This window comes from Coregonus lavaretus (assembly GCF_964263955.1).
Source record: "Coregonus lavaretus genome assembly, contig: HAP1_SCAFFOLD_7211, whole genome shotgun sequence".
NCBI classification, from domain to species: Eukaryota; Metazoa; Chordata; class Actinopteri; order Salmoniformes; family Salmonidae; genus Coregonus; species Coregonus lavaretus.
In genome coordinates this window covers 643-28,122 of record NW_028160627.1, presented here as the reverse complement: position 1 = coordinate 28,122, position 27,480 = coordinate 643, and the positions used below count along the sequence as shown (strand labels likewise).

The following is a 27,480-nucleotide window of genomic DNA, read 5'->3' as shown; positions in this document are numbered from 1 at the left end:
TAGGTGTCCTAGAAGAAGTTTGACACTAAAATAATAAAATCTTTACATCTAAACACACACCTTAATATAGAGACACACACACACACTTCCTGTTGATGTTGACCCCTTCCTGTAGGGATGTTGTGATGGAGTCGTCAGAGAGCGGAGCGAGAGAGAATGAAGAGAACCCTGTTATCACCAAGACGGACGACGGGAAGAAGGTGAGAAAGAGAGAGAGAGGAGGGAGAAGAGGGGTGAAAGAAGAGTCTCTCAATTCACCTGTCTGTGATCCCTCCTCATCTCCTAAACTGACCCCTCAGACGTCATCACATTATCTCCTAAACTGACCCCTCAGACCTCCTCACCTTATCTCCTAAACTGACCCCTCAGACGTCATCACATTATCTCCTAAACTGACCCCTCAGACCTCCTCACCTCATCTCCTAAACTGACCCCCTCAGACCTCCTCACCTTATCTCCTAAACTGACCCCCTCAGACCTCCTCACCTCATCTCCTAAACTGACCCCTCAGACGTCATCACATTATCTCCTAAACTGACCCCTCAGACCTCCTCACCTTATCTCCTAAACTGACCCCTCAGACCTCCTCACCTCATCTCCTAAACTGACCCCCTCAGACCTCTTCACCTTATCTCCTAAACTGACCCCTCAGACCTCCTCACCTTATCTACTAAACTGACCCCTCAGACCTCCTCACCTCATCTCCTAAACTGACCCTCAGACCTCCTCACCTTATCTCCTAAACTGACCCCCTCAGACCTCCTCACCTTATCTCCTAAACTGACCCCCTCAGACCTCCTCACCTTATCTCCTAAACTGACCCCCTCAGACCTCCTCACCTTATCTCCTAAACTGACCCCTCAGACCTCCTCACCTTATCTCCTAAACTGACCCCTCAGACCTCCTCACCTCATCTCCTAAACTGACCCCCTCAGACCTCCTCACCTTATCTCCTAAACTGACCCCCTCAGACCTCCTCACCTCATCTCCTAAACTGACCCCTCAGACCTCCTCACCTCATCTCCTAAACTGACCCTCAGACCTCCTCACCTTATCTCCTAAACTGACCCCCTCAGACGTCATCACCTCATCTCCTAAACTGACCCCTCAGACCTCCTCACCTCATCTCCTAAACTGACCCCCTCAGACCTCCTCACCTCATCTCCTAAACTGACCCCTCAGACCTTTTCCACCAATGAGTTTTGAGAAGGAGGCGGAGAGGATGCAAGGAATGGAGGAGAGATGAATTGAGAAAGAGCCAGCCCAGTAAAAGCCTACCTTTTTTGGTTTTGGACACATTTGAGCCCAATGTTATTGTGTTGGGTTGCTCATCCTTTTAGAGTTATTTTAACCCTGTAAAACCTCATTAATTTAACCCTGTAAAACCTCATTAATTTAACCCTGTAAAACCTCATTAATTTAACCCTGTAAAACCTCATTAATTTAACCCTGTAAAACCTCATTAATTTAACCCTGTAAAACCTCTGCGTGTTAGTTAATTTAACCCTGTAAAACCTCTGCGTGTTAGTTAATTTAACCCTGTAAAACCTCTGCGTGTTAGTTAATTTAACCCTGTAAAACCTCTGCGTGTTAGTTAATTTACCCCTGTAAAACCATCATTTTAGAGTTAATTTAACCCTGTAAAACCTCTGCGTGTTAGTTAATTTAACCCTGTAAAACCTCTGCGTGTTAGTTAATTTAACCCTGTAAAACCTCTGCGTGTTAGTTCATTTAACCCTGTAAAACCTCTGCGTGTTAGTTAATTTAACCCTGTAAAACCTCTGCGTGTTAGTTCATTTAACCCTGTAAAACCTCTGCGTGTTAGTTAATTTAACCCTGTAAAACCTCTGCGTGTTAGTTAATTTAACCCTGTAAAACCTCAGCGTGTTAGTTAATTTAACCCTGTAAAACCTCTGCGTGTTAGTTAATTTAACCCTGTAAAACCTCTGCATGTTAGTTAATTTAACCCTGTAAAACCTCAGCGTGTTAGTTAATTTAACCCTGTAAAACCTCTGCGTGTTAGTTAATTTAACCCTGTAAAACCTCAGCGTGTTAGTTAATTTAACCCGGTAAAACCTCTGCGTGTTAGTTCATTTAACCCTGTAAAACCTCTGCGTGTTAGTTAATTTAACCCGGTAAAACCTCTGCGTGTTAGTTAATTTAACCCTGTAAAACCTCTGCGTGTTAGTTAATTTAACCCTGTAAAACCTCTGCGTGTTAGTTAATTTAACCCTGTAAAACCTCTGTGTGTTAGTTAATTTAACCCTGTAAAACCTCTGCGTGTTAGTTAATTTAACCCTGTAAAACCTCTGCGTGTTAGTTAATTTAACCCTGTAAAACCTCTGCGTGTTAGTTAATTTAACCCTGTAAAACCTCTGCGTGTTAGTTAATTTAACCCTGTAAAACCTCTGCGTGTTAGTTAATTTAACCCTGTAAAACCTCTGCGTGTTAGTTAATTTAACCCTGTAAAACCTCTGCGTGTTAGTTAATTTAACCCTGTAAAACCTCTGCGTGTTAGTTCATTTAACCCTGTAAAACCTCTGCGTGTTTTTTCTCTTCTGTCATTTTTTTCACTTCACATCCTCTCTTCTCCCCCTTCCTCAGGAGGACACAGCGACCTCTGACCTCACCACAGGCGCGTCTCCCGTCCCCAAACCTCGCCGCGGACGCCCCCCCAAGGTCACACCCTCCCCTCTGGCCAATGAGAAGGAAGGAGGGGCAGGCAAAGGCAGGAAGAGGGCGGCACCAGCCCAGGACTCCGCCCCCTCGGGGGAGCCAAACTCCATCAAGATGCCTAAAGCTGAGGATGTGACACAGATACTAGACCTGCAGAGGTGAGGGGGAGGGGGGGAGAGAGAGGGGGAGGGGGGGAGAGAGGGGGAGGGGGAGAGAGAATGAGGAGCAAGGGAGGGTAGCGTAAGATAATATATTTGTCACATCTGTAGTCCCGCCTTTCAGTGTTTTCTTGTTGAGTCAGTCAGTCAGTCGGGTGCCTTACCTTTCACTACAGGTGGCTCCACCTGAGCAGAGAGAGAGATAGACAGAGAGACGCAGACCTGGAGAGAGAGATATGGACAGAGAGATGCAGACCTGGAGAGAGAGAGAGAGATGGACAGAGAGACGCAGACCTGGAGAGAGAGAGATGGACAGAGAGACGCAGACCTGGAGAGAGAGAGAGGGACAGAGACGCAGACCTGGAGAGAGAGAGAGAGAGATGGACAGAGAGACGCAGACCTGGAGAGAGAGAGAGATGGACAGAGAGACGCAGACCTGGAGAGAGAGAGAGATGGACAGAGACGCAGACCTGGAGAGAGAGAGAGATGGACAGAGAGACGCAGACCTGGAGAGAGAGAGAGATGGACAGAGAGACGCAGACCTGGAGAGAGAGAGATGGACAGAGAGACGCAGACCTGGAGAGAGAGAGAGATGGACAGAGAGACGCAGACCTGTGGAGAGAGAGAGATGGACAGAGAGACGCATACCTGGACAGAGAGAGATGGACAGAGAGACGCAGACCTGGAGAGAGAGAGAGAGATGGACAGAGACGCAGACCTGGAGAGAGAGACAGAGAGACGCAGACCTGGAGAGAGAGAGAGATGGACAGAGAGACGCAGACCTGGAGAGAGAGAGAGATGGACAGAGAGACGCAGACCTGGAGAGAGAGAGAGAGATGGACAGAGAGACGCAGACCTGGAGAGAGATGGACAGAGAGATGCAGACCTAGAGAGAGAGAGATGGACAGAGAGACGCAGACCTGGAGAGAGAGAGAGAGAGATGGACAGAGAGACGCAGACCTGGAGAGAGAGAGAGAGAGAGATGGACAGAGACGCAGACCTGGAGAGAGAGAGAGAGATGGACAGAGAGACGCAGACCTGGAGAGAGAGAGAGATGGACAGAGAGACGCAGACCTGGAGAGAGAGAGAGAGATGGACAGAGAGACGCAGACCTGGAGAGAGAGAGAGATGGACAGAGAGACGCAGACCTGGAGAGAGAGAGAGCTAGACAGAGACGCAGACCTGGAGAGAGAGAGAGCTAGACAGAGACGCAGACCTGGAGAGAGAGAGAGCTAGACAGAGACGCAGACCTGGAGAGAGAGAGATGGACAGAGAGACGCAGACCTGGAGAGAGAGAGAGAGATGGACAGAGAGACGCAGACCTGGAGAGAGAGAGCTAGACAGAGATGGACAGAGAGACGCAGACCTGGAGAGAGAGAGAGATGGACAGAGAGAGATGGACAGAGAGACGCAGACCTGGAGAGAGAGAGAGAGATGGACAGAGAGATGCAGACCTGGAGAGAGACAGAGATGGACAGAGAGATGCAGACCTGGAGAGAGACAGAGACGCAGACCTAGAGAGAGAGAGAGATGGACAGAGAGACGCAGACCTGGAGAGAGAGGGAGATGGACAGAGAGACGCAGACCTGGAGAGAGAGAGAGAGAGAGATGGACAGAGACGCATACCTGGAGAGAGAGAGAGAGAGAGAGAGATGGACAGAGAGACGCAGACCTGGAGAGAGAGAGATGGACAGAGAGACGCAGACCTGGAGAGAGAGAGAGAGATGGACAGAGAGACGCAGACCTGGAGAGAGAGAGATGGACAGAGACGCAGACCTGGAGAGAGAGAGAGATGGACAGAGAGACGCAGACCTGGAGAGAGAGAGCTAGACAGAGACGCAGACCTGGAGAGATGGACAGAGAGACGCAGACCTGGAGAGAGAGAGAGATGGACAGAGAGACGCAGACCTGGAGAGAGAGAGAGATGGACAGAGAGACGCAGACCTGGAGAGAGAGAGAGATGGACAGAGAGACGCAGACCTGGAGAGAGAGAGAGATGGACAGAGAGACGCAGACCTGGAGAGATGGACAGAGAGACGCAGACCTGGAGAGAGAGAGAGAGATGGACAGAGAGATGCAGACCTGGAGAGAGAGAGAGATGGACAGAGAGACGCAGACCTGGAGAGAGAGAGAGATGGACAGAGAGATGCAGACCTGGAGAGAGAGACAGAGAGACGCAGACCTGGAGAGAGAGAGAGCTAGACAGAGAGACGCAGACCTGGAGAGAGAGAGATGGACAGAGAGACAGACCTGGAGAGAGAGAGAGCTAGACAGAGAGACGCAGACCTGGAGAGAGAGAGAGCTAGACAGAGAGACGCAGACCTGGAGAGAGAGAGAGCTAGACAGAGAGACGCAGACCTGGAGAGAGAGAGAGCTAGACAGAGAGACGCAGACCTGGAGAGAGAGAGCTAGACAGAGACGCAGACCTGGAGAGAGAGAGAGATGGACAGAGAGACGCAGACCTGGAAAGAGAGAGATGGACAGAGAGACGCAGACCTGGAGAGAGAGAGAGAGATGGACAGAGAGACGCAGACCTGGAGAGAGAGAGAGAGATGGACAGAGAGACGCAGACCTGGAGAGAGAGAGAGCTAGACAGAGAGACGCAGACCTAGAGAGAGAGAGAGAGAGAGAGAGAGAGAGAGACAGACCTGGAGAGAGAGAGAGAGAGACTCATAAGTTTGTTTGGTTTCTACCCTTCCACTACTCATAATCATGTGTCCACGTAGCCTTTCTATGACATGGAATAGGAACAGCAAGGTCATTTACAGTTTGGAATATTGAAATGCTGAAATGGCACAGTAATCCTTACCAAAAAAATAGCTGTTTGCTGCTTAACGTTTAACATTTTGGAGGAACGTTCATTCAACTGAAATTGTTACTAAGGGAACCGTTGTTGAACTCACCTCGGGTCCAGGTGGCGAGAGGAACTGGTCAACAACGTACTGGGACCGCTGGAGAGCTGCAGGGTGCAGGCTTTCCTTCCAGCCCTGTGCTAACACATCATCTGATTCAACTAATGAAGCAAGGGCTCGATGGTGTGTTTAGTGCTGGGTTGCAACAAAACCCTTGCAAGCGCTTCCCAGTGGAACCAGGGTTGGAGTAGACGTTATAGTATGATTCAGCAGAGCAGATAGTGTAGAAACATGAGGTTTGTTTTTAAATACAGATTTCAGCTAAAGAAATTAAACTGTCCATTTTTGTTTTGTTTGTTTATATAGAAGAATAGGTGGTCTGTGAGGGTACCGTGTGTGTGTGTGTGTGTGTGTGTGTGTGTGTGTGTACTGTGTGTGTGTGTGTACCGTGTGTGTGTGTGTGTACCGTGTATGTATCGGGCAAGTCTCTGACATGATCCTCTCCTCTTGTTTCAGGTAAAGCGAAAATCACTGCAGCCCAGATCAAGACTGTAGAGAAACACTCTCTCCTCTCTAACCCTGTAAAGCTCTTCTGGTCTCCCTGCCTCCCTCCCTCCCTCCCTCCCTCCCTCCCTCCCTCCCACACCACTGACTCGTCTAGGAGGATAGGAATGCCTTGTAGTCCTGATTTGCAGCTCGTAATATCTGAAATGTTGTTTTTCCCCTTCTTTTGTGTTCGTTGCTCTGCTTCCTTTTTGTGGAGCCGTTTTTTGTTTTTAAAAAGAAATATTTCCAAACCGTTTTTAATCTGGTTTTTGATGACAAACAAGTTGTTGCTTATTAAATTCCCCCCAGGATATCTCGCCTCGTCTGCTGTCTTCTTCCTCCTCCCTACTGGCCCTTCCTCTCTCTCGGTTTCTCTACCATCAGTGTGTTTATTTTATATAGTTTTTTAAAAACTTGGCTATTATTGTACTTGAGTCATATATACTGTAGGTTTTGCTGTCTGACAACCACATACAGTTATTTTACCACACTTGTTAAAGGAATAGGGAGGGAAGGAGATGCAGGGGTTAACTGATGAACAGACAAATAGACAAACCTTACTTATTGCTTTCCTTCAGATCTTTTTAGTAGTTGGAACATTGAGAACTTTGAAATTAAAAATTTGTATTGAATTTAAGTCTGTTTGGTTCCTCCATCAATTACTGTAGAAGGGAGGGGGGGGGGGGGGCTTCAGTTTTTTAATGTTGCAGCATCTTTTTACACATTTCATATGAAAAGTGCCGTTAGAGCTCCCAGCTGATCTGTGTTCGCTTGCTCACCCCTGGCCTTCCAATGGAGATTGATTCTATCCACATTCCACTTATCACGCCTTAGGGTAAATGTTTCTTCTTGCTTGTGTTGAATAAAGGAAGTATTTTAAAACAACTTCAGAATCTCACCGACAGACCTGAAATTCAAATGTTTTAACAGTTTAGAGCTGTTAAATTAAAATAAAAAAATAAAAAAAGGGTATTTCTCCTCTTTTACACCTTTTTTCAAGTTTTTAGATGTTAGTCAGAGAAAGCGTTCTATTCTGCCTCGATAAATTACCACCTTGTCAAATTGGGAATGATTCCAGACATAGTTTTTGGTTTTCATTGTAGATATTTCAGGATGGTTTTCACATGGGCATATTTCATTTTTACGCAGAAAATAAAATGCTTTTAGATGTAACGCTATGCAGCGGTTTCTTCGGACCAACAAAATTCCACTTGTCCGTCAAGAGTTGCTGATTCTCCTCCCTTCAGTTTGCGCATCAATTCATGCACCTTGGTAGGAAGCAAGGTAGCGGCAGTGATCCCTTCACACCCCAGAGCAGACGACTACAGGCGGTGGAATGGTGGGCCGCAGGTGGCCTAGCGGTTAAGAGCTCTGGCCCAGTAAGTCATTTTAAAGGTCGCTGGTTCGAGACAAATGTATTTGATAGTTGGTGAATTTTACAAAACCACAGATTGAGCCTTAACAGGTATAAACGTATTAAACAAATGAAAAAAATAACATTTCGATTTTCCAGGTTGTTGTTTTTTTTAATCAAAGTAACGTGACATTCACAATAAATAATCATGCGATTGTACGCCGGCCACACCCGGGTTAAAATATCATTTCAAACCCTTTATCTGTGTTAGATTGAGCTTGCCTGGCTTCATGAGCCAATGAAATACTCTCAACCTCACCCCATCTGCCACTCCAGAGCAAACGCTGAAAGTATTTTGAAAGATTTCAAATAGTATCTGAACCCAGGTCCGACAGGCTGCTTCCTTCAGAAAACAAAATCAAAAACTGATAACTCCAGAGATGCAACAACTCTGGCTGCGTTTTTAAAATAATGGCACCCTATCCCCTTTATAGTGCACTACTTTTGACCAGAACCCTGTGGGGGTAGTAAGCACTGCACGACAGAGTAGGGGACTTTCTTCTGCTTCACGGTCATCATCGTGCAATACTTGAGGCGTAACAGCGAAAAGAGGGGGGGAAGTCTTTTTGTGTCCTTTTTCTTACAAAATATAGATTCCAGACGTCGGTGGTTTGCTCTGCTGATGAAGAGGAGTATCTTCCTTGTCGAGAAAAGAGACTATGTACACAGGATTGGTCTGGGAATGCGGAGTGTGAGAGGGGAGATGGATAGAATTGGAAAGAAGGCTTTGCCACCGGCCACGCCCTCAATCAGGCTGGGCCAATTTAAATGCAGAAACCAGGAAGTCGCTTCAACGAGCCAATCTGGACATTCAGACCAACTCCCTGATAACTCATTGGTCGGCCAACCAAAATAGTTTTTTACAGTATCCAGTAAGAATAAAGTATTCCCCCATTTTATTTGTAAAATGTACAGACTAATATCTATTTACAGATAACTCCTTGTCTGTCGGTGTGTGTGTTCTCTCAGCCGGTAAGCTCCACCAGGTAACAGTGGTTCAATGTTGTGCTTCTTAAAGAGGGAAGGTAGGAATTCATCAAGAACAGATGAGAAGCAGCAAAATAAAGGGATTGTTTGGGCCCAGGAATATATTGAGGGAGAGAAGAGGGGTGAGTTGAAAAGATACTAGGTAGTGTATTGGACTGGGGAGGGGGGGGGCGAAACTGTACGACTTCTCCCCTAGGAAAAGGCTCAGTTTGGGGTGTGGGTAAAAGGCATCGGAGGGCACCACAAGGAGAAGGGCGATGAGGTCCGAGGGGTTTCTTGCTGGGTCTCAGTTGTTAAGAAGTAGTTCTGTTGCCGTCTCCACGTCCCAGGATTTAGAAGACAAGGCCGCTATTACTGCATTCTGTCAGGAGAGAGAGAGCAGAGTTAGACACCACATCATTCTGTCAGGAGAGAGAGAGGAGAGTTAAGACACCACACATCATTCTGTCAGGAGAGAGAGCAGAGTTAAGACACCACACATCATTCTGTCAGGAGAGAGAGAGAGCAGAGTTAGACACCACACATCATTCTGTCAGGAGAGAGAGAGCAGAGTTAAGACACCACACATCATTCTGTCAGGAGAGAGAGAGGAGAGCAGAGTTAAGACACCACACATCATTCTGTCAGGAGAGAGAGAGGAGAGTTAGACACCACACATCATTCTGTCAGGAGAGAGAGAGGAGAGTTAAGACACCACACATCATTCTGTCAGGAGAGAGAGAGAGCAGAGTTAGACACCACACATCATTCTGTCAGGAGAGAGAGCAGAGTTAGACACCACACATCATTCTGTCAGGAGAGAGAGAGCAGAGTTAAGACACCACACATCATTCTGTCAGGAGAGAGAGCAGAGTTAGACACCACACATCATTCTGTCAGGAGAGAGAGCAGAGTTAAGACACCACACATCATTCTGTCAGGAGAGAGAGAGAGCAGAGTTAGACACCACACATCATTCTGTCAGGAGAGAGAGAGGAGAGTTAGACACCACACATCATTCTGTCAGGAGAGAGAGAGAGCAGAGTTAGACACCACACATCATTCTGTCAGGAGAGAGAGAGGAGAGTTAGACACCACACATCATTCTGTCAGGAGAGAGAGAGAGCAGAGTTAGACACCACACATCATTCTGTCAGGAGAGAGAGAGGAGAGTTAGACACCACACAGCATTCTGTCAGGAGAGAGAGAGAGCAGAGTTAGACACCACACATCATTCTGTCAGGAGAGAGAGAGCAGAGTTAGACACCACACATCATTCTGTCAGGAGAGAGAGCAGAGTTAAGACACCACACATCATTCTGTCAGGAGAGAGAGAGGAGAGTTAGACACCACACATCATTCTGTCAGGAGAGAGAGAGCAGAGTTAGACACCACACATCATTCTGTCAGGAGAGAGAGAGCAGAGTTAGACACCACACATCATTCTGTCAGGAGAGAGAGAGGAGAGTTAGACACCACACATCATTCTGTCAGGAGAGAGAGCAGAGTTAAGACACCACACATCATTCTGTCAGGAGAGAGAGAGGAGAGTTAGACACCACACATCATTCTGTCAGGAGAGAGAGAGCAGAGTTAGACACCACACATCATTCTGTCAGGAGAGAGAGAGCAGAGTTAGACACCACACATCATTCTGTCAGGAGAGAGAGAGGAGAGTTAGACACCACACATCATTCTGTCAGGAGAGAGAGAGCAGAGTTAGACACCACACATCATTCTGTCAGGAGAGAGAGAGGAGAGTTAGACACCACACATCATTCTGTCAGGAGAGAGAGAGAGAGGAGAGTTAGACACCACACATCATTCTGTCAGGAGAGAGAGAGAGCAGAGTTAAGACACCACACAGCATTCTGTCAGGAGAGAGAGAGGAGAGTTAGACACCACACATCATTCTGTCAGGAGAGAGAGAGAGCAGAGTTAGACACCACACATCATTCTGTCAGGAGAGAGAGAGAGCAGAGTTAAGACACCACATCATTCTGTCAGGAGAGAGAGAGGAGAGTTAGACACCACACATCATTCTGTCAGGAGAGAGAGAGAGAGGAGAGTTAGACACCACACAGCATTCTGTCAGGAGAGAGAGAGGAGAGTTAGACACCACACATCATTCTGTCAGGAGAGAGAGAGCAGAGTTAGACACCACACATCATTCTGTCAGGAGAGAGAGAGGAGAGTTAGACACCACACATCATTCTGTCAGGAGAGAGAGCAGAGTTAAGACACCACACATCATTCTGTCAGGAGAGAGAGAGGAGAGTTAGACACCACACATCATTCTGTCAGGAGAGAGAGAGCAGAGTTAGACACCACACATCATTCTGTCAGGAGAGAGAGAGCAGAGTTAAGACACCACACATCATTCTGTCAGGAGAGAGAGAGGAGAGTTAGACACCACACATCATTCTGTCAGGAGAGAGAGAGCAGAGTTAGACACCACACATCATTCTGTCAGGAGAGAGAGCAGAGTTAAGACACCACACAGCATTCTGTCAGGAGAGAGAGAGCAGAGTTAGACACCACACATCATTCTGTCAGGAGAGAGAGAGCAGAGTTAGACACCACACATCATTCTGTCAGGAGAGAGAGAGGAGAGTTAGACACCACACATCATTCTGTCAGGAGAGAGAGAGCAGAGTTAGACACCACACATCATTCTGTCAGGAGAGAGAGAGGAGAGTTAGACACCACACATCATTCTGTCAGGAGAGAGAGAGCAGAGTTAGACACCACACATCATTCTGTCAGGAGAGAGAGAGGAGAGTTAGACACCACACATCATTCTGTCAGGAGAGAGAGAGAGAGGAGAGTTAGACACCACACATCATTCTGTCAGGAGAGAGAGAGAGCAGAGTTAAGACACCACACAGCATTCTGTCAGGAGAGAGAGAGGAGAGTTAGACACCACACATCATTCTGTCAGGAGAGAGAGAGAGCAGAGTTAGACACCACACATCATTCTGTCAGGAGAGAGAGCAGAGTTAAGACACCACACATCATTCTGTCAGGAGAGAGAGAGCAGAGTTAGACACCACACATCATTCTGTCAGGAGAGAGAGAGGAGAGTTAGACACCACACATCATTCTGTCAGGAGAGAGAGAGAGCAGAGTTAAGACACCACATCATTCTGTCAGGAGAGAGAGAGCAGAGGAGAGTTAGACACCACACATCATTCTGTCAGGAGAGAGAGAGAGCAGAGTTAAGACACCACACAGCATTCTGTCAGGAGAGAGAGCAGAGTAAGACACCACACATCATTCTGTCAGGAGAGAGAGAGCAGAGTAAGACACCACACATCATTCTGTCAGGAGAGAGAGAGCAGAGTTAGACACCACACATCATTCTGTCAGGAGAGAGAGAGGAGAGTTAGACACCACACATCATTCTGTCAGGAGAGAGAGAGCAGAGGAGAGTTAGACACCACACATCATTCTGTCAGGAGAGAGAGAGGAGAGTTAACACACGTGACAGACTGTGTATGGTGTGTCTGCCCTACCTTATCGAAGCCCATGGCAGTGAGTTTGTCTATCTTCCTGGTGTATTCTGGACCGGGTACAGGGGCTCCACCGTAGTAATGACCCCATAACCGGGCTGTCTGCGTAAACATCTCTGGGTTCTGCTTATACTGGGTAGGTGGGAATAAAGAAATATACAGAATGGCATCAAGGAGAAACACATATACAGAATGGCATCAAGGAGAAACACATATACAGAATGGCATCAAGGAGAAACACATATACAGAATGGCATCAGGGAGAAACACATATACAGAATGGCATCAAGGAGAAACACATATACAGAATGGCATCAAGGACAAACACATATACAGAATGGCATCAGGGAGAAACATATATACAGAATGGCTTCAAGGAGAAACACATATACAGAATGGCTTCAAGGACAAACACATATACAGAATGGCATCAAGGACAAACACATATACAGAATGGCATCAGGGAGAAACACATATACAGAATGGCATCAAGGAGAAACACATATACAGAATGGCATCAAGGAGAAACACATATACAGAATGGCATCAAGGACAAACACATATACAGAATGGCATCAAGGAGAAACACATATACAGAATGGCATCAAGGAGAAACACATATACAGAATGGCATCAAGGAGAAACACATATACAGAATGGCATCAAGGAGAAACACATATACAGAATGGCATCAAGGACAAACACATATACAGAATGGCATCAAGGAGAAACACATATACAGAATGGCATCAAGGACAAACACATATACAGAATGGCATCAAGGAGAAACACATATACAGAATGGCATCAAGGAGAAACACATATACAGAATGGCATCAAGGAGAAACACATATACAGAATGGCATCAAGGAGAAACACATATACAGAATGGCATCAAGGACAAACACATATACAGAATGGCATCAAGGAGAAACACATATACAGAATGGCATCAAGGACAAACACATATACAGAATGGCATCAAGGAGAAACACATATACAGAATGGCTTCAAGGAGAAACACATTTACAGAATGGCATCAAGGACAAACACATATACAGAATGGCTTCAAGGAGAAACACATTTACAGAATGGCATTACATTTTACATTTACGTCATTTAGCAGATGCTCTTATCCAGAGCGACTTACAGTTTAGTGAGTGCATACATTTTCACACTGCCCCCCCCCCGGGGGAATCGAACCCACAACCCTGGCGTTACAAACGCCATGCTCTACCAACCGAGCTACACGGGGGGGCCATCAAAAAGGGGAAACACTTGACACTAGCAGACAGACAGACAGACACATCAGTCACACTCCACATAGTTGATAAAGATCTGACACACCAAGACAGATTCACACACACACGGGTACCTGGTTGGCCACTACTGCATCCTGCGGGTCGTCTGGTTCAGCTGCTGCCAGAAGAGCCTGGAGAGACAACAGCACCGTCCTCAGGGTCATCGCTGCTGCCCTGGGGGGGGTGGACAGACAGAGGAGGAGACGAGTTAAAGAGAGAGAGACAACAGCACCGTCCTTAGGGTCATCGCTGCTGCCCTGGGGGATGGACAGACAGAGGAGGAGACGAGTTAAAGAGAGAGAGGGACAACAGTACCGTCCTCAGGGTCATCGCTGCTGCCCTGGGGGGTGGACAGACAAAGGAGGAGACGAGTTAAAGAGAGAGAGACAACAGCACCGTCCTCAGGGTCATCGCTGCTGCCCTGGGGGGGTGGACAGACAGAGGAGGAGACGAGTTAAAGAGAGAGAGACAACAGCACCGTCCTTAGGGTCATCGCTGCTGCCCTGGGGGATGGACAGACAGAGGAGGAGACGAGTTAAAGAGAGAGAGGGACAACAGTACCGTCCTCAGGGTCATCGCTGCTGCCCTGGGGGGTGGACAGACAGAGGAGGAGACGAGTTAAAGAGAGAGAGAGACAACAGCACCGTCCTCAGGGTCATCGCTGCTGCCCTGGGGGGGTGGACAGACAGAGGAGGAGACGAGTTAAAGAGAGGAGGAGTTAGAGGGAAAGGGGGAGGAGTTAGTGAGGAGAGATAACAGTAGGGAGAGAGGAGGAGTTAGAGGGAAAGGGGGAGGAGTTAGTGAGGAGAGATAACAGTACTGTTCTCAGTCGTTGCTGCTGCCCTGAAAGAGAGAGAGAGAGGAGCGAGAGATTGACAGGGAGAGAGAGAGGAGCGAGAGATTGACAGGAAGAGAGAGAGAGAGGAGCGAGAGACTGACAGGAAGAGAGGAGCGAGAGATTGACAGGAAGAGAGGAGCGAGAGATTGACAGGAAGAGAGAGAGAGAGGAGCGAGAGATTGACAGGAAGAGAGAGAGAGAGGAGCGAGAGATTGACAGGAAGAGAGAGAGAGAGAGAGGAGCGAGAGATTGAGAGAGAGAGAGAGGAGCGAGAGATTGACAGGAAGAGAGAGAGAGAGAGGAGCGAGAGATTGAGAGAGAGAGAGAGGAGCGAGAGATTGACAGGGAGAGAGAGAGAGAGGAGCGAGAGCTTGACAGGAAGAGAGGGAGAGAGAGAGGAGGCAGGTAAATATGTGTGACTCACCACTGGTCTTTGAGGATGTCCAGACAGATGGCTCCTGTTACTGAGCTGATGTTAGGGTGCCAGATCTTAGTGATGAACCTCACCTGGGGAGAGGGGACAGAGAGAGGGGTGTGTTAAACAGTAGGGTACCACCATAGTGGTGTAGTAAAGCCCTTCTGTTTCAGGAATAAAGGTTATCTGGTGGAAAAGGCCATGTGAGTTGTCAGAATGCCCTGCATGCCTTGGGACTGTTAAAGGGATGCGTTTCTTACCTTGGGACTGTTAAAGGGATGCGTTTCTTACCTTGGGACTGTTAAAGGGATGCGTTTCTTACCTTGGGACTGTTAAAGGGATGCGTTTCTTACCTTGGGAGGGTTAAAGGGATACGTTTCTGGGATTTTGATTTCCAGTTGAAATCTGCCACCTTAAAAAGGGAGAAAACAAAACAGTGCATATATGATCAGTATAGGCCTGTGTGTGTGTGTGTGTGTGTGTGTGTGTGTGTGTGTGTGTGTGTGTGTGTGTGTCACCTTCGTACGGCGTGTCAGGTGGTCCTGCTATCTCTCCTCTCAGCTCTGTGAAGTTTTCATCGACCAGATCCACCTTGATCTGGTTTTTACTTGTCTGTCAGAGAGAGAGAGAGAGAGAGGGATGGATGAAGAGAGATTGTGGTTCCCTTGACCCTTATCCATTGATAATCCACCAGACACCATAACAAACAGTTGTAGTAGTAGTCCACTGTTTGCCCCAGTGCTTCCCTTTCATATTGAAATAGGACATGGGGGGGGTTCCACATTTCATTTAGCTAGCTAAATAAGCTAAACGTCTCTCATGATGTGCTATAGAAGAACTGACAGCAGTCTAGCTAGCTAGCTAGCTAGCTACAGGGTCCAAAACGTCCTAAATGTCTTCAAAGCGAAGACACTTAGCTAGTTATTACATAGTGAGAGGGATGCACCTAGGCAGCTGTCAAACTAGCTAACAAGCTAGCTACTCTGTCTTAGCTAGCAAGACAAGTTGCCAACTCAGGTAGTTAGCTAACGTCAACAAGAAAAGGAAACGCCGCACACTCTAGGAGCTCAGATGCAATCATTTAATATCTTAATAACCAACGTTTCGACAGACAAGCTGTCTTCATCAGGGTATAAGTTCGCTAACGTCACCTACAAAAAACGTCAACACAGAAAAAACACTATTTTTAGCATTTGACAACTATTTGGGCTGACACTCGGAAGTTTGGCGTTAGGGCTTTTTGTTTTGGCTATCTGTCCCAAGGCCCTGTCCCTTTGCTAACTCCGCGATATTACCTGATCTGTGTCGCCGACACCCTTTTACCTCGCACCGGGCATACTGTCGCACAATCACCGATAAAAGTTCCCATGAGAGGGCCTCGCTTTTTTGCTGCATCAAGAAACGCAGACTGGCTAACTCGCAAGCTAACGTTAGCTAGCTGACAATACCCTTGCGTGACAACTTGCAAAATAAACAACCACAATTTCAATTTTAACCCGGTAAAAAAAAAAAGCATAACTATTTGCCATAAGCAACCGTAAATAGTCATACGGGATATTTATCAAACCTCTTCGCTTTTCAGAACTTCTTTGAACTCCCGTTTGATCCTTTGGACCGCTATATTCGCCATGGCTCTGCCGTCTCCCTCCTTCCTGTAAGCGGGGATATTAACACCTGGTTCGGGGCCTCGGTCCACTCCGGTCGCCGTGTGGATAGCTTCTTCTGTTCCCGACTCTCAATCCCCCCCTTTTGCTCTGTCTCGTCGGGTTTCGTTCACTCTCCTTTCTTTCTTTCCCCTTCTTCAAAAACACAGCACCCCTTTCTTGAAAATAAATGGCGATTGCGACCGTCAAATTGGGTGCGCACAGACCTGAGTGTGGAAATATAAAACAGAGTTGCCACAGAACTACTAGAAAACGTTTCGGTTTGTGGCAATAGCTAGAAAGAGAAATGTTTGGTTTTGTCAACCACTGCTGTTCCTCTGCTTTGAGTCATGTGATAATATGATGGAATGAGGTGTGAATACGTAACTTTCTCACACGTCACTGTAAATAATATATAACACTAATCATATGTAACTTTAATATAACTACGAAGGTTATATTGGGCCTTGTCAACCACAATTGATACATTGTAGCCGCACACAGTTTAGGAAATTCTCTCTCTCTGACACACGCACAGTGCATTGTTGTCACTAATTCTCATTGTCTGTGCTATCTGTATAATAGATCGACTATGGTCGATAGGGAACCACCATGAGAGGTGACATTCCCCAGCATCTTCCCTGTTGTTATGATCTGCTGAAAAAGGGGTCGACCTATGTGACACATTTTCCAGACATATCTGTCCCCCTTCCTTCAACATGGATGGACTCTATTCAGGTAAAGAAAGCATTTTTATTTTTCTATCGTTCACTCGAACATGAAGTCACACGAACATACTTTTCTGAGGCATTGGGGAAAGAGACTGCTGAGTTAATCACCGGATGTTGATTTTGTTGTACAACTAACGCGTCCTATTATTCTTCATCATTTGTATCCTTCATTAAATACTCAATCTGTCACCTGGGTGATTGATTGACCCTGTATGGTTTGTTTACTTTCAGTAAATCATCGCGTATAACTCGCTCCTGACTTTGATTGGCTGAAATGATATCCCGCTGGACCTCTAAACCAATCGGAGGCCTGAGACGGTTGAAACGCTGAGTTGGGAAGAAAAAAAACTAAGGTTTCCACGTTACCACAGCCACAAAGTCAAAATTGGTTATATAATTTTTTTTAAATGATGAAAACAAACAATATCTTTTTGGTCTTCATTTAGGGTTATGCATAAGGTTAGCAGTGTAGTTAAGGTTTAAAATACAATTTAAAAAGAGAAATTGTAGAAATAAGCGGGATTTATGACTTTGTGGCTGTGGCAACTTAGTAACGACCAAAAAAACACGAGATCTCCTGTCTAACTCGGAGATCTCGCGTGATGTCCGTGACGTGACGTCCTGTATCAAACCACAGACGGGCAGAGCACCGGGTGTTATCATCAGGCTATCCGTTTTGCAACTAAAACGAGAGTTTCTATTGGACCGATTCAGGCAGTCCCTCCCGTTTTAGTCCCCCCTGAAAATATTCTGCCGTGCAGATGAAAAGAGGTTTGGGCAGCTGTGGTTTTCTGCTGACGCGTCTACGGCCGGGAACGATAACAACAAGAAAAATAAAATTAACTGGATTCTAAAGCTGTTCAGGTAAGTGTCGTCTCCCTGTCCCTTCAAAAACACAGCAGACCCAAATGTTTCATTGTTGCTAGCTAGCTGGCAGAGGTGGGGTAAAGTACTGAATCTGTAGGGTAGGTAGCGTAAACGTAACGACATGTAGCATGGATTTGCATTAGAATATGGATCAAAAGTCCCAATGCAAAGTTTACACCTCACTTTTCTATTTTTCGAGTAATTACATAAAACGGATCAGAGTTCCGAAGTCATACCGGAAAAAAAAAGATTTGCGGGGTGTGACGTAATATGGAGGACCCGGCAAGCCAGCCTATTCATGTTAGTCATTTAGCAGACGCTCTTATCCAGAGCGACTTACAGTTAGTGAGTGCATACATATTTTTTTCCATTTATTTTTCATACTGGCCCCCCGTGGGAATATATAACACTATTCACTATTCCACATACATATATATATATATATATATATGTATATGTAAACACCATCAAAAATAACTTCAAATTAAACCAAATCCTTTGCGCTCATGACTACTGGTTTCAGTTGAATTTTCAGCCAGTTTACAAGCAAATACTTTATGAATTTATGGTTACAAAATCAGCTTGCATATCTTGCTAGCCAACTATAGCCTGCTAATGTTAGCCCTGCCAGCTGTTAGCACTGCGTGAGTCAGCCAGTCGCTATCAACACTTAGCTTACAGCTACATTAAAGTAAACAAACGTTTTTTGAAATACATAGCGCCATCTAACCAGTTATCGAATAATGTTACTGGTATATGCAGTTATCTTAGCTATTCTGCCACTCATTTACTAAATATCTCTACAGGATGAGTTTTTTCCGTTTATTATTGTGCAATAATACAAGACAGGAGGACTTTGTCAGCGTTGGACATGCACACCCAGAGACCAGATGCTAGCTAGCTAGCTACAGTTACGTTAGCCCAATATTGAACTAAAGATGCGGTTCTAGGAACATAAATCCCTTTTCTTTCATATCGCATCAAAAATATTTTCCACAAATGCAAAAAATACACACAGTGTTTTTTCAGTGACATGTTTGTGGCGTCGGTCTTCCGTTTTGCACACAGGTGTTCGGAGAATCAGTTGTTAATTAGCACAGGAAGTCCACTCTGTCTTCTGCCTGTTTTCTGGCAGTGTCAGAACCCTGACCCTATAAAGATGTGTATTAATGTAGCGTTTTAGTTTTTTTTTGGAAAATTATTTCCAGCCTATATGAAAGATAAGGGCTTATGCTTCCAAAACCGTAGCGCAAGCGATGCCTGTTAAATGTTCAGACCCGAGAGTCGCGGCTCTTAACAAAACAACCCCCCCTACAGAAGACGCTTTTCGTCAAATAACTCTTTATGTAATGGAACTGAGAGTCATGATCAAGGTCTACAGTGACGTTAGCGAACAGGCTAAGCACCTAACGTTGCATTTTTTTGTCTCACAGAAGAGACTTTCTGCAATTTCACATTTTAACCTCGCAACTACATGGTTACTACTCATTAGATTGTCTCTGCTTTGCCTCTAGGGTGGTGACGTGTACTTAACTAGCTAGGTAACTAGGTACCGATCATTTAGCACAAATAAAAAGGGGTCCAGGGTGCAGTTTGTTTAAACTGTAAACCATTTCCCTCATCGCATGTCATTTGGCAAAATGAATGAGAACCACGTCAGGTGACGGTGTAAATAGTTACACAACGTCCAAGTAAACATTCAAGTTGTCCTTTTAGCTGTAGCCAACTCTGAGCTACTGCCTCTGCCAAGAGGTCCGGGCTTTTATGGCACAGGTAGCAAGTGGGCCTGGTCAAAAGTAGTGCACTAAATAGGCAATAGGGCGATTTCATTTAGACCCAGTTGGTATCGGCAGAGTGAATGTTTTCTCTCTGTGGACTTGGGGCGATTCATTTAGACCCAGTTGGTATCAGCAGAGTGAATGTTTTCTCTCTGTGGACTGGGGAATACTGGTTCTTTTAAGAAGCAGTTAGTTTAATATGTTATTGTGTCCCAGGTGTGTGTGTGTGTTCTCATCCCAGGTGTGTGTGTGTGTGTGTGTGTGTGTCAGGTGATCGTAATGGCGGAGGGAGGCTTTGACCCATGTGTGTACATCTGTTCCCAGGAGCATGCCATGAGACGACTCATCAACCTGGTAAGAGTGTGTGTGTGCGAGTGACGGAGAGAGATTCCATTTGTGTATCAGTCAAAGATGTCTCCGTGGTTGTGGTGGAAGTACTTCCTCTGTGTAAATAGTCATGTGTTGCTAACTTACTCCATCTTTATTAAGACCGTGACGGCAAGATACAACGTGACCGCTTACTCTCTCTCACCCTGATGGATGGGGGGTAGTGAACGAATGTACACTTCAGGTGGAAGGAGAGGTTATTGGACAGAAAGAGAGGGGGAGATGGAGATAGGTGAATGGGAAGAGAGAGAGAGAGGGGAGGGAGAGAGAGAGAGAGGTAAAGTCATAGAGGAGGAGAGAGAGAGAGAGAGATTTGCACATCGTTACAACACTGTATATAGACATAACGTGACATTTGAAATGTCTTTATTCTTTTGTAATGTTTACTGTTAATTTTTATTGTTTATTTCACTTTTATTTATTATCTACTTCACTTGCTTTGGCAATGTTAACACACGTTTCCCAATAAAGCCCTTAAATTGAATTGAAATTGAAATTGAATTGAGAGGGAGAGGGAAGGAGAGGAACAGAGAGAGAGTGAAGGAGAGGAATAGAGAGAGAGTGAAGGAAGAATAGAGAGAGAGTGAAGGAGAGAAATAGAGAGAGTGAAGGAGAGAAATAGAGAGAGTGTGAAGGAGAGGAATAGAGAGAGTGAAGGAGAGAAATAGAGAGAGTGTGAAGGAGAGGAATAGAGAGAGAGTGAAGAAGAGGAACAGAGAGAGATTGAAGGAGAGGAATAGAGAGATAGTGAAGGAGAGGAAAGAGAGAGAGTGAAGGAGAGGAATAGAGAGAGAGTGAAGGAGAGGAACAGAGAGAGAGTGAAGGAGAGGAACAGAGAGAGAGTGAAGGAGAGGAACAGAGAGAGAGTGAAGGAGAGGAACAGAGAGAGAGTGAAGGAGAGGAATAGAGAGAGAGAGTGAAGGAGAGGAATAGAGAGAGAGTGAAGGAGAGGAACAGAGAGAGAGTGAAGGAGAGGAACAGAGAGAGTGAAGGAGAGGAACAGAGAGAGAGTGAAGGAGAGGAACAGAGAGAGGGTGAAGGAGAGGAACAGAGAGAGAGGAGGGAGGAGAACAGTGTGTGGGACTGTGGAGGCTCTGAGCCAGCAGTATATCCTGGTTCCTGCTGTCTGTCTCTCTCCTCCAGCAGTATATCCTGGTTCCTGCTGCCTGCCTCTCTCCTCCAGCAGCATATCCTGGTTCCTGCTGCCTGCCTCTCTCCTCCAGCAGTATATCCTGGTTCCTGCTGCCTGCCTCTCTCCTCCAGCAGTATATCCTGGTTCCTGCTGCCTGCCTCTCTTCTCCAGCAGTATATCCTGGTTCCTGCTGTCTGTCTCTCTCCTCCAGCAGTATATCCTGGTTCCTGCTGTCTCTCCCTCCTCCAGCAGTATATCCTGGTTCCTGCTGCCTGCCTCTCTCCTCCAGCAGCATATCCTGGTTCCTGCTGCCTGCCTCTCTCCTCCAGCAGCATATCCTGGTTCCTGCTGCCTGCCTCTCTCCTCCAGCAGCATATCCTGGTTCCTGCTGCCTCTCTCTCTCCTCCAGCAGTATATCCTGGTTCCTGCTGTCTGTCTCTCTCCTCCAGCAGTATATCCTGGTTCCTGCTGTCTGTCTCTCTCCTCCAGCAGTATATCCTGGTTCCTGCTGTCTCTCTCTCCTCCAGCAGCATATCCTGGTTCCTGCTCCCTGCCTCTCTCCTCCAGCAGTATATCATGGTTCCTGCTGCCTGTCTCTCTCCTCCAGCAGTATATCCTGGTTCCTGCTGTCTTTCTCTCCTCCAGCAGTATATCCTGGTTCCTGCTGCCTGCCTCTCTCCTCCAGCAGCATATCCTGGTTCCTGCTGCCTGCCTCTCTCCTCCAGCAGCATATCCTGGTTCCTGCTGCCTGCCTCTCTCCTCCAGCAGCATATACTGGTTCCTGCTGCCTGCCTCTCTCCTCCAGCAGCATATCCTGGTTCCTGCTGCCTGCCTCTCTCCTCCAGCAGTATATCCTGGTTCCTGCTGCCTGTCTCTCTCCTCCAGCAGTATATCCTGGTTCCTGCTGCCTGTCTCTCTCCTCCAGCAGTATATCCTGGTTCCTGCTGCCTGTCTCTCTCCTCCAGCAGGATTTCCTGGTTCCTGCTGACTGTCTCTCTGTGTTTGTCTTGAGGGCTGATACACACAGACACACACACACACACACACACACACACACACACACACACAGATGGTGTGTGTCTCTCTCTCTCTCTTATCTCTGTGCTTCAAAGTAGTGACTAGAATGTTGCAACAATAGAATGCCGGGAGGCGGGGTGTAAATCTGTTTAGAATGTGCTCTAGCCAGCTAGGCCATCTCATTGGTCCCTGTGTACAGGTGTGTCATATGTGGCCAGCTGTCATTGGTCCAGCACAACCATGAGCGTTTCCTCATTTGCCAACAGACCTAAACCACAGCTCAGTCCTTTACTCCCTGTCTGATATCTTATTTTAATGAACATATAGAGGCAGACCTATGTTGAGTTATAAACTACATATAGATACAGACCTATGTTGAGCTATAAACTACATATAGATACAGACCTATGTTGAGCTATAAACTACATATAGATACAGACCTATGTTGAGCTATAAACTACATATAGATACAGACCTATGTTGAGCTATAAACTACATATAGATACAGACCTATGAGTTATAAACTACATATAGATACAGACCTATGTTGAGCTATAAACTACATATAGATACAGACCTATGTTGAGCTATAAACTACATATAGATACAGACCTATGAGTTATAAACTACATATAGATACAGACCTATGTTGAGCTATAAACTACATATAGATACAGACCTATGTTGAGTTATAAACTACATATAGATACAGACCTATGTTGAGTTATAAACTACATATAGATACAGACCTATGTTGAGTTATAAACTACATATAGATACAGACCTATGTTGAGCTATAAACTACATATAGATACAGACCTATGTTGAGTTATAAACTACATATAGATACAGACCTATGTTGAGTTATAAACTACATATAGATACAGACCTATGTTGAGCTATAAACTACATATAGATACAGACAGTATATCCTGGTTCCTGCTGTCTCTCTCTCCTCCAGCAGTATATCCTGGTTCCTGCTGCCTGCCTCTCTCCTCCAGCAGCATATCCTGGTTCCTGCTGCCTGCCTCTCTCCTCCAGCAGTATATCCTGGTTCCTGCTGTCTGTCTCTCTCCTCCAGCAGTATATGTTGAGTTATAAACTACATATAGATACAGACCTATGTTGAGCTATAAACTACATATAGATAGAGACCTATGTTGAGCTATAAACTACATATAGATACAGACCTATGTTGAGTTATAAACTACATATAGATACAGACCTATGTTGAGCTATAAACTACATATAGATACAGACCTATGTTGAGTTATAAACTACATATAGATACAGACCTATGTTGAGCTATAAACTACATATAGATACAGACCTATGTTGAGTTATAAACTACATATAGATACAGACCTATGAGTTATAAACTACATATAGATACAGACCTATGAGTTATAAACTACATATAGATACAGACCTATGTTGAGCTATAAACTACATATAGATACAGACCTATGTTGAGTTATAAACTACATATAGATACAGACCTATGTTGAGCTATAAACTACATATAGATACAGACCTATGTTGAGCTATAAACTACATATATATACAGACCTATGTTGAGCTATAAACTACATATAGATACAGACCTATGTTGAGTTATAAACTACATATAGATACAGACCTATGAGTTATAAACTACATATAGATACAGACCTATGTTGAGTTATAAACTACATATAGATACAGACCTATGTTGAGTTATAAACTACATATAGATACAGACCTATGTTGAGTTATAAACTACATATAGATACAGACCTATGAGTTATAAACTACATATAGATACAGACCTATGTTGAGCTATAAACTACATATAGATAGAGACCTATGTTGAGCTATAAACTACATATAGATACAGACCTATGTTGAGTTATAAACTACATATAGATACAGACCTATGTTGAGCTATAAACTACATATAGATACAGACCTATGTTGAGTTATAAACTACATATAGATACAGACCTATGAGTTATAAACTACATATAGATACAGACCTATGAGTTATAAACTACATATAGATACAGACCTATGTTGAGCTATAAACTACATATAGATACAGATCTATGTTCAACCAATGAGTTATAAACTACATATAGATACAGACCTATGTTGAGCTATAAACTACATATAGATACAGACCTATGTTGAGCTATAAACTACATATAGATACAGACCTATGTTGAGCTATAAACTACATATAGATACAGACCTATGTTGAGCTATAAACTACATATAGATACAGACCTATGTTGAGCTATAAACTACATATATATACACAGACCTATGTTGAGCTATAAACTACATATAGATACAGACCTATGTTGAGCTATAAACTACATATCTATGTTGAGTTATAAACTACATATAGATACAGACCTATGAGTTATAAACTACATATAGATACAGACCTATGTTGAGTTATAAACTACATATAGATACAGACCTATGTTGAGTTATAAACTACATATAGATACAGACCTATGTTGAGCTATAAACTACATATAGATACAGACCTATGTTGAGTTATAAACTACATATAGATACAGACCTATGTTGAGTTATAAACTACATATAGATACAGACCTATGTTGAGTTATAAAACTACATATAGATACAGACCTATGAGTTATAAACTACATATAGATACAGACCTATGTTGAGTTATAAACTACATATAGATACAGACCTATGTTGAGTTATAAACTACATATAGATACAGACCTATGTTGAGTTATAAACTACATATAGATACAGACCTACAGGGCCGTGAAAAAGGATTTGCCCCCTTTCTGATTTTCTCTATTTTTGCGTATTTCTGATCCTGAATGTTATCAGATCAAAACCTATTATTAGATCAAGGGAACCTGCGTTTATAAGTAACAAACAAAAATGTATACTTATTTCATTTATTTCATAAACAAAGTTATGCAACACCCAATGCCCCTGTGTGAAAAAGTAATTTTCCCCTTACACTCAATAACTGGTTGTGCCACCTTTAGCTGCAATGACTCCAACCAAATGCTTCCTGTAGTTGTTGATCAGTCTCTCACGTCGCTGTGGAGGAATTTTGGCCCACTTTTGCATGCAGAACTGCTTTAACTCAGTGACGTGTGGGTTTTCAAGCATGAACTGCTCGTTTCAAGTCCTGCCACAACATCTCAATGGGGATTAGGTCTGAACTTTGACTAGGCCATTCCAAAACTAGAAATCTGTTGCTTTTTAATCATTTTCATGTAGACTTGATTGTGTGTTTGGATCATTGTCTTGCTGCATGACCCAGCTGCGCTTCAGCTTCAGCTCACAGACGGATGGTCTGACATTCTCCTGTAGAATTCTCTGATACAGAGCAGAATTCATGGTTCCTTCTATTAAGGCAAGTCGTCCAGGTCCTGAGGCAGCAAAGCATCCCCAAACCATCACACCACCACCACCACGCTTGACCGTTGGTATGAGGTTCTTACTGTGGAATGCAGTGTTTGGTTTTCGCCAGGCATAATGGGACCAATCTCGTCCAAAAAGTTGACTCAAGTTTGCCAAAAAGCACCTGGAAGATCATCAAGACTCTTGGAAGAACGTTCTATGGACAGATGATTCAAAAGTATAACTTTTTGGACGACAGTTTCATGTTAAAATGACACACCCTTTTCCTTGCCAATGTGGAAGTTCCAGTTTTGTGTTCCTTGCCAATGTGGAAGTTATTTTGCCACCACCTGTATTTCTGGCCTGACCAGAAGAGGGCGAGAGCTGCCAGACGAGTATCATTAGCTCATTGGAATGGAATGATTCACTGGAAACCACAAGATCTGTCTGTCTCTCCGTCTGTGTCTGTCTGTCTGTCTCACTGTCTGTTTGTCTGGTCTATAAGGACATAACCAACATGATCTGTAAACTCATGTTCTCTCTCTGTCTGATGTCTGCTCTTCCCGCTCCTCCCCCCTCTCTCTTCTCTCTCTCTCTCTCTCTCTCTCTCTCTCTCTCTCTCTCTCTCTCTCTCTCTGTCTCTCTCTCTCTCTCTCTCTCTCTCTCTCTCTCTCTCTCTCTCTCTCTCTCTCTCTCTCTCTCTGTCTGATGTCTGCTCTTCCCCCTCTCTCTCTCCCTCTCTCCCTCTCTCCTCTCTCTCTCTCCTCTCTCTCTCCTGTGTTCTTGTCTTCCAGCTGCGCCAGTCTCAGTCGTACTGTACTGACACAGAGTGTCCTCAGGACAGTATGTATGCTTCATATCAACACACACTGAGGGTCTCAGACCCATATTAATCTGTACTGACACAGAGTGTCCTCAGGACAGTATGTATGCTTCATATCAACACACACTGAGGGTCTCAGACCCACATTAAGCCTAGTGCTGGTCTAAACACCACTTTCAAATGGAGATACAGACTTGTTTTTTGTGTTGATACACCATCCAGCCAGGTGATTATTAGTGTGACTGTCTCTCTCTCTGTGTGGTCCTTCCCCTCCAGTGCCAGGTCCCAGTGGGTCGGTAGGAGGAGGAGACCTGACTGTCCCCATGGTTCTGATGGGCTGGATGGTTCTGGTTCTGCTCCTCTTCCTCCTCAGACCCAGCAGCCTCAGAGGACCCACAACACCGCCTACCGGCAAACCTACTGGACCTCACAATGTACGTATGGAGGGATAGCAGAACCAGACCCGGATCTATCAGCATGAGGAATGGAAGGATAAGAGGGGGATGGATGGATGGAGGAGGGAAGGAGAAGAGGGGGATGGATGGAGGAGGGAAGGAGAAGAGGGGGATGGATGGAGGAGGGAAGGAGAAGAGGGGGATGGATAGAGGAGGGAAGGAGAAGAGGGGGATGGATGGAGGAGGGAAGGAGAAGAGGGGGATGGATAGAGGAGGGAAGGAGAAGAGGGGATGGATGGATGGAGGAGGGAAGGAGAAGAGGGGGATGGATGGAGGAGGGAAGGAGAAGAGGGGGATGGATGGAGGAGGGAAGGAGAAGAGGGGGATGGATGGATGGAGGAGGGAAGGAGAAGAGGGGGATGGATGGAGGAGGGAAGGAGAAGAGGGGGATGGATAGAGGGATGGAGAAGAGGGGGATGGATGGATGGATGGAGGGAGGGAAGGAGAAGAGGGGGATGGATGGAGGGAAGGAGAAGAGGGGATGGAGGAGGGAAGGAGAAGAGGGGATGGATAGAGGGATGGAGAAGAGGGGGATGGATGGATGGATAGAGGAGGGAAGGAGAAGAGGGGATGGATGGAGGAGGGAAG

General features: G+C 45.4%; 3 protein-coding genes and 1 long non-coding RNA gene across 5 annotated transcripts; 2 read left to right on the top strand and 2 right to left on the bottom strand.

Moving 5' to 3' along the window:
- The first annotated feature begins 82 nt into the window (after positions 1 to 82).
- Positions 83 to 6,869, top strand: LOC311121615 (sister chromatid cohesion protein PDS5 homolog A-like). Its single transcript, XM_084196078.1, has 3 exons — positions 83 to 200; positions 2,605 to 2,834; positions 6,203 to 6,869. Exons 1-3 carry the CDS (start codon positions 96 to 98, stop codon positions 6,204 to 6,206), a joined length of 339 nt encoding a protein of 112 aa, XP_084052204.1. The 5' UTR covers positions 83 to 95; the 3' UTR covers positions 6,207 to 6,869.
- Positions 6,870 to 7,731: 862 nt separating this feature from the next.
- LOC311121618 (ubiquitin-conjugating enzyme E2 K-like) lies at positions 7,732 to 16,986 on the bottom strand. Its single transcript, XM_084196081.1, has 7 exons — positions 16,246 to 16,986; positions 15,197 to 15,290; positions 15,032 to 15,090; positions 14,688 to 14,770; positions 13,500 to 13,599; positions 12,128 to 12,256; positions 7,732 to 8,994 (listed from the first exon to the last, which is right to left on the bottom strand). Exons 1-7 carry the CDS (start codon positions 16,306 to 16,308, stop codon positions 8,920 to 8,922), a joined length of 603 nt encoding a protein of 200 aa, XP_084052207.1. The 5' UTR covers positions 16,309 to 16,986; the 3' UTR covers positions 7,732 to 8,919.
- A 721-nt stretch (positions 16,987 to 17,707) lies between these two features.
- Positions 17,708 to 26,927, top strand: LOC311121616 (small integral membrane protein 14-like). 2 transcript variants are annotated; one of them, XM_084196080.1, is made up of 4 exons: positions 17,708 to 17,916; positions 19,939 to 20,051; positions 26,409 to 26,457; positions 26,714 to 26,927. In XM_084196080.1, the coding sequence occupies exons 2-4, from the start codon at positions 19,977 to 19,979 to the stop codon at positions 26,887 to 26,889; spliced, it is 300 nt and encodes a 99-aa protein (XP_084052206.1). In that variant the 5' UTR covers positions 17,708 to 17,916; positions 19,939 to 19,976; the 3' UTR covers positions 26,890 to 26,927. The 2 variants fall into 2 exon arrangements, with proteins under 2 accessions (XP_084052206.1, XP_084052205.1); XM_084196079.1 differs by having other exon boundaries at positions 17,710 to 17,916; positions 19,968 to 20,051; positions 26,714 to 26,924.
- On the bottom strand, positions 22,852 to 24,866 carry LOC311121617. The gene is made up of 7 exons (XR_014612313.1): positions 24,631 to 24,866; positions 24,359 to 24,498; positions 24,077 to 24,216; positions 23,803 to 23,872; positions 23,663 to 23,767; positions 23,424 to 23,598; positions 22,852 to 23,122 (listed from the first exon to the last, which is right to left on the bottom strand). It is a non-coding gene; the product is annotated as an uncharacterized lncRNA (long non-coding RNA).
- Positions 26,928 to 27,480: the final 553 nt, after the last annotated feature.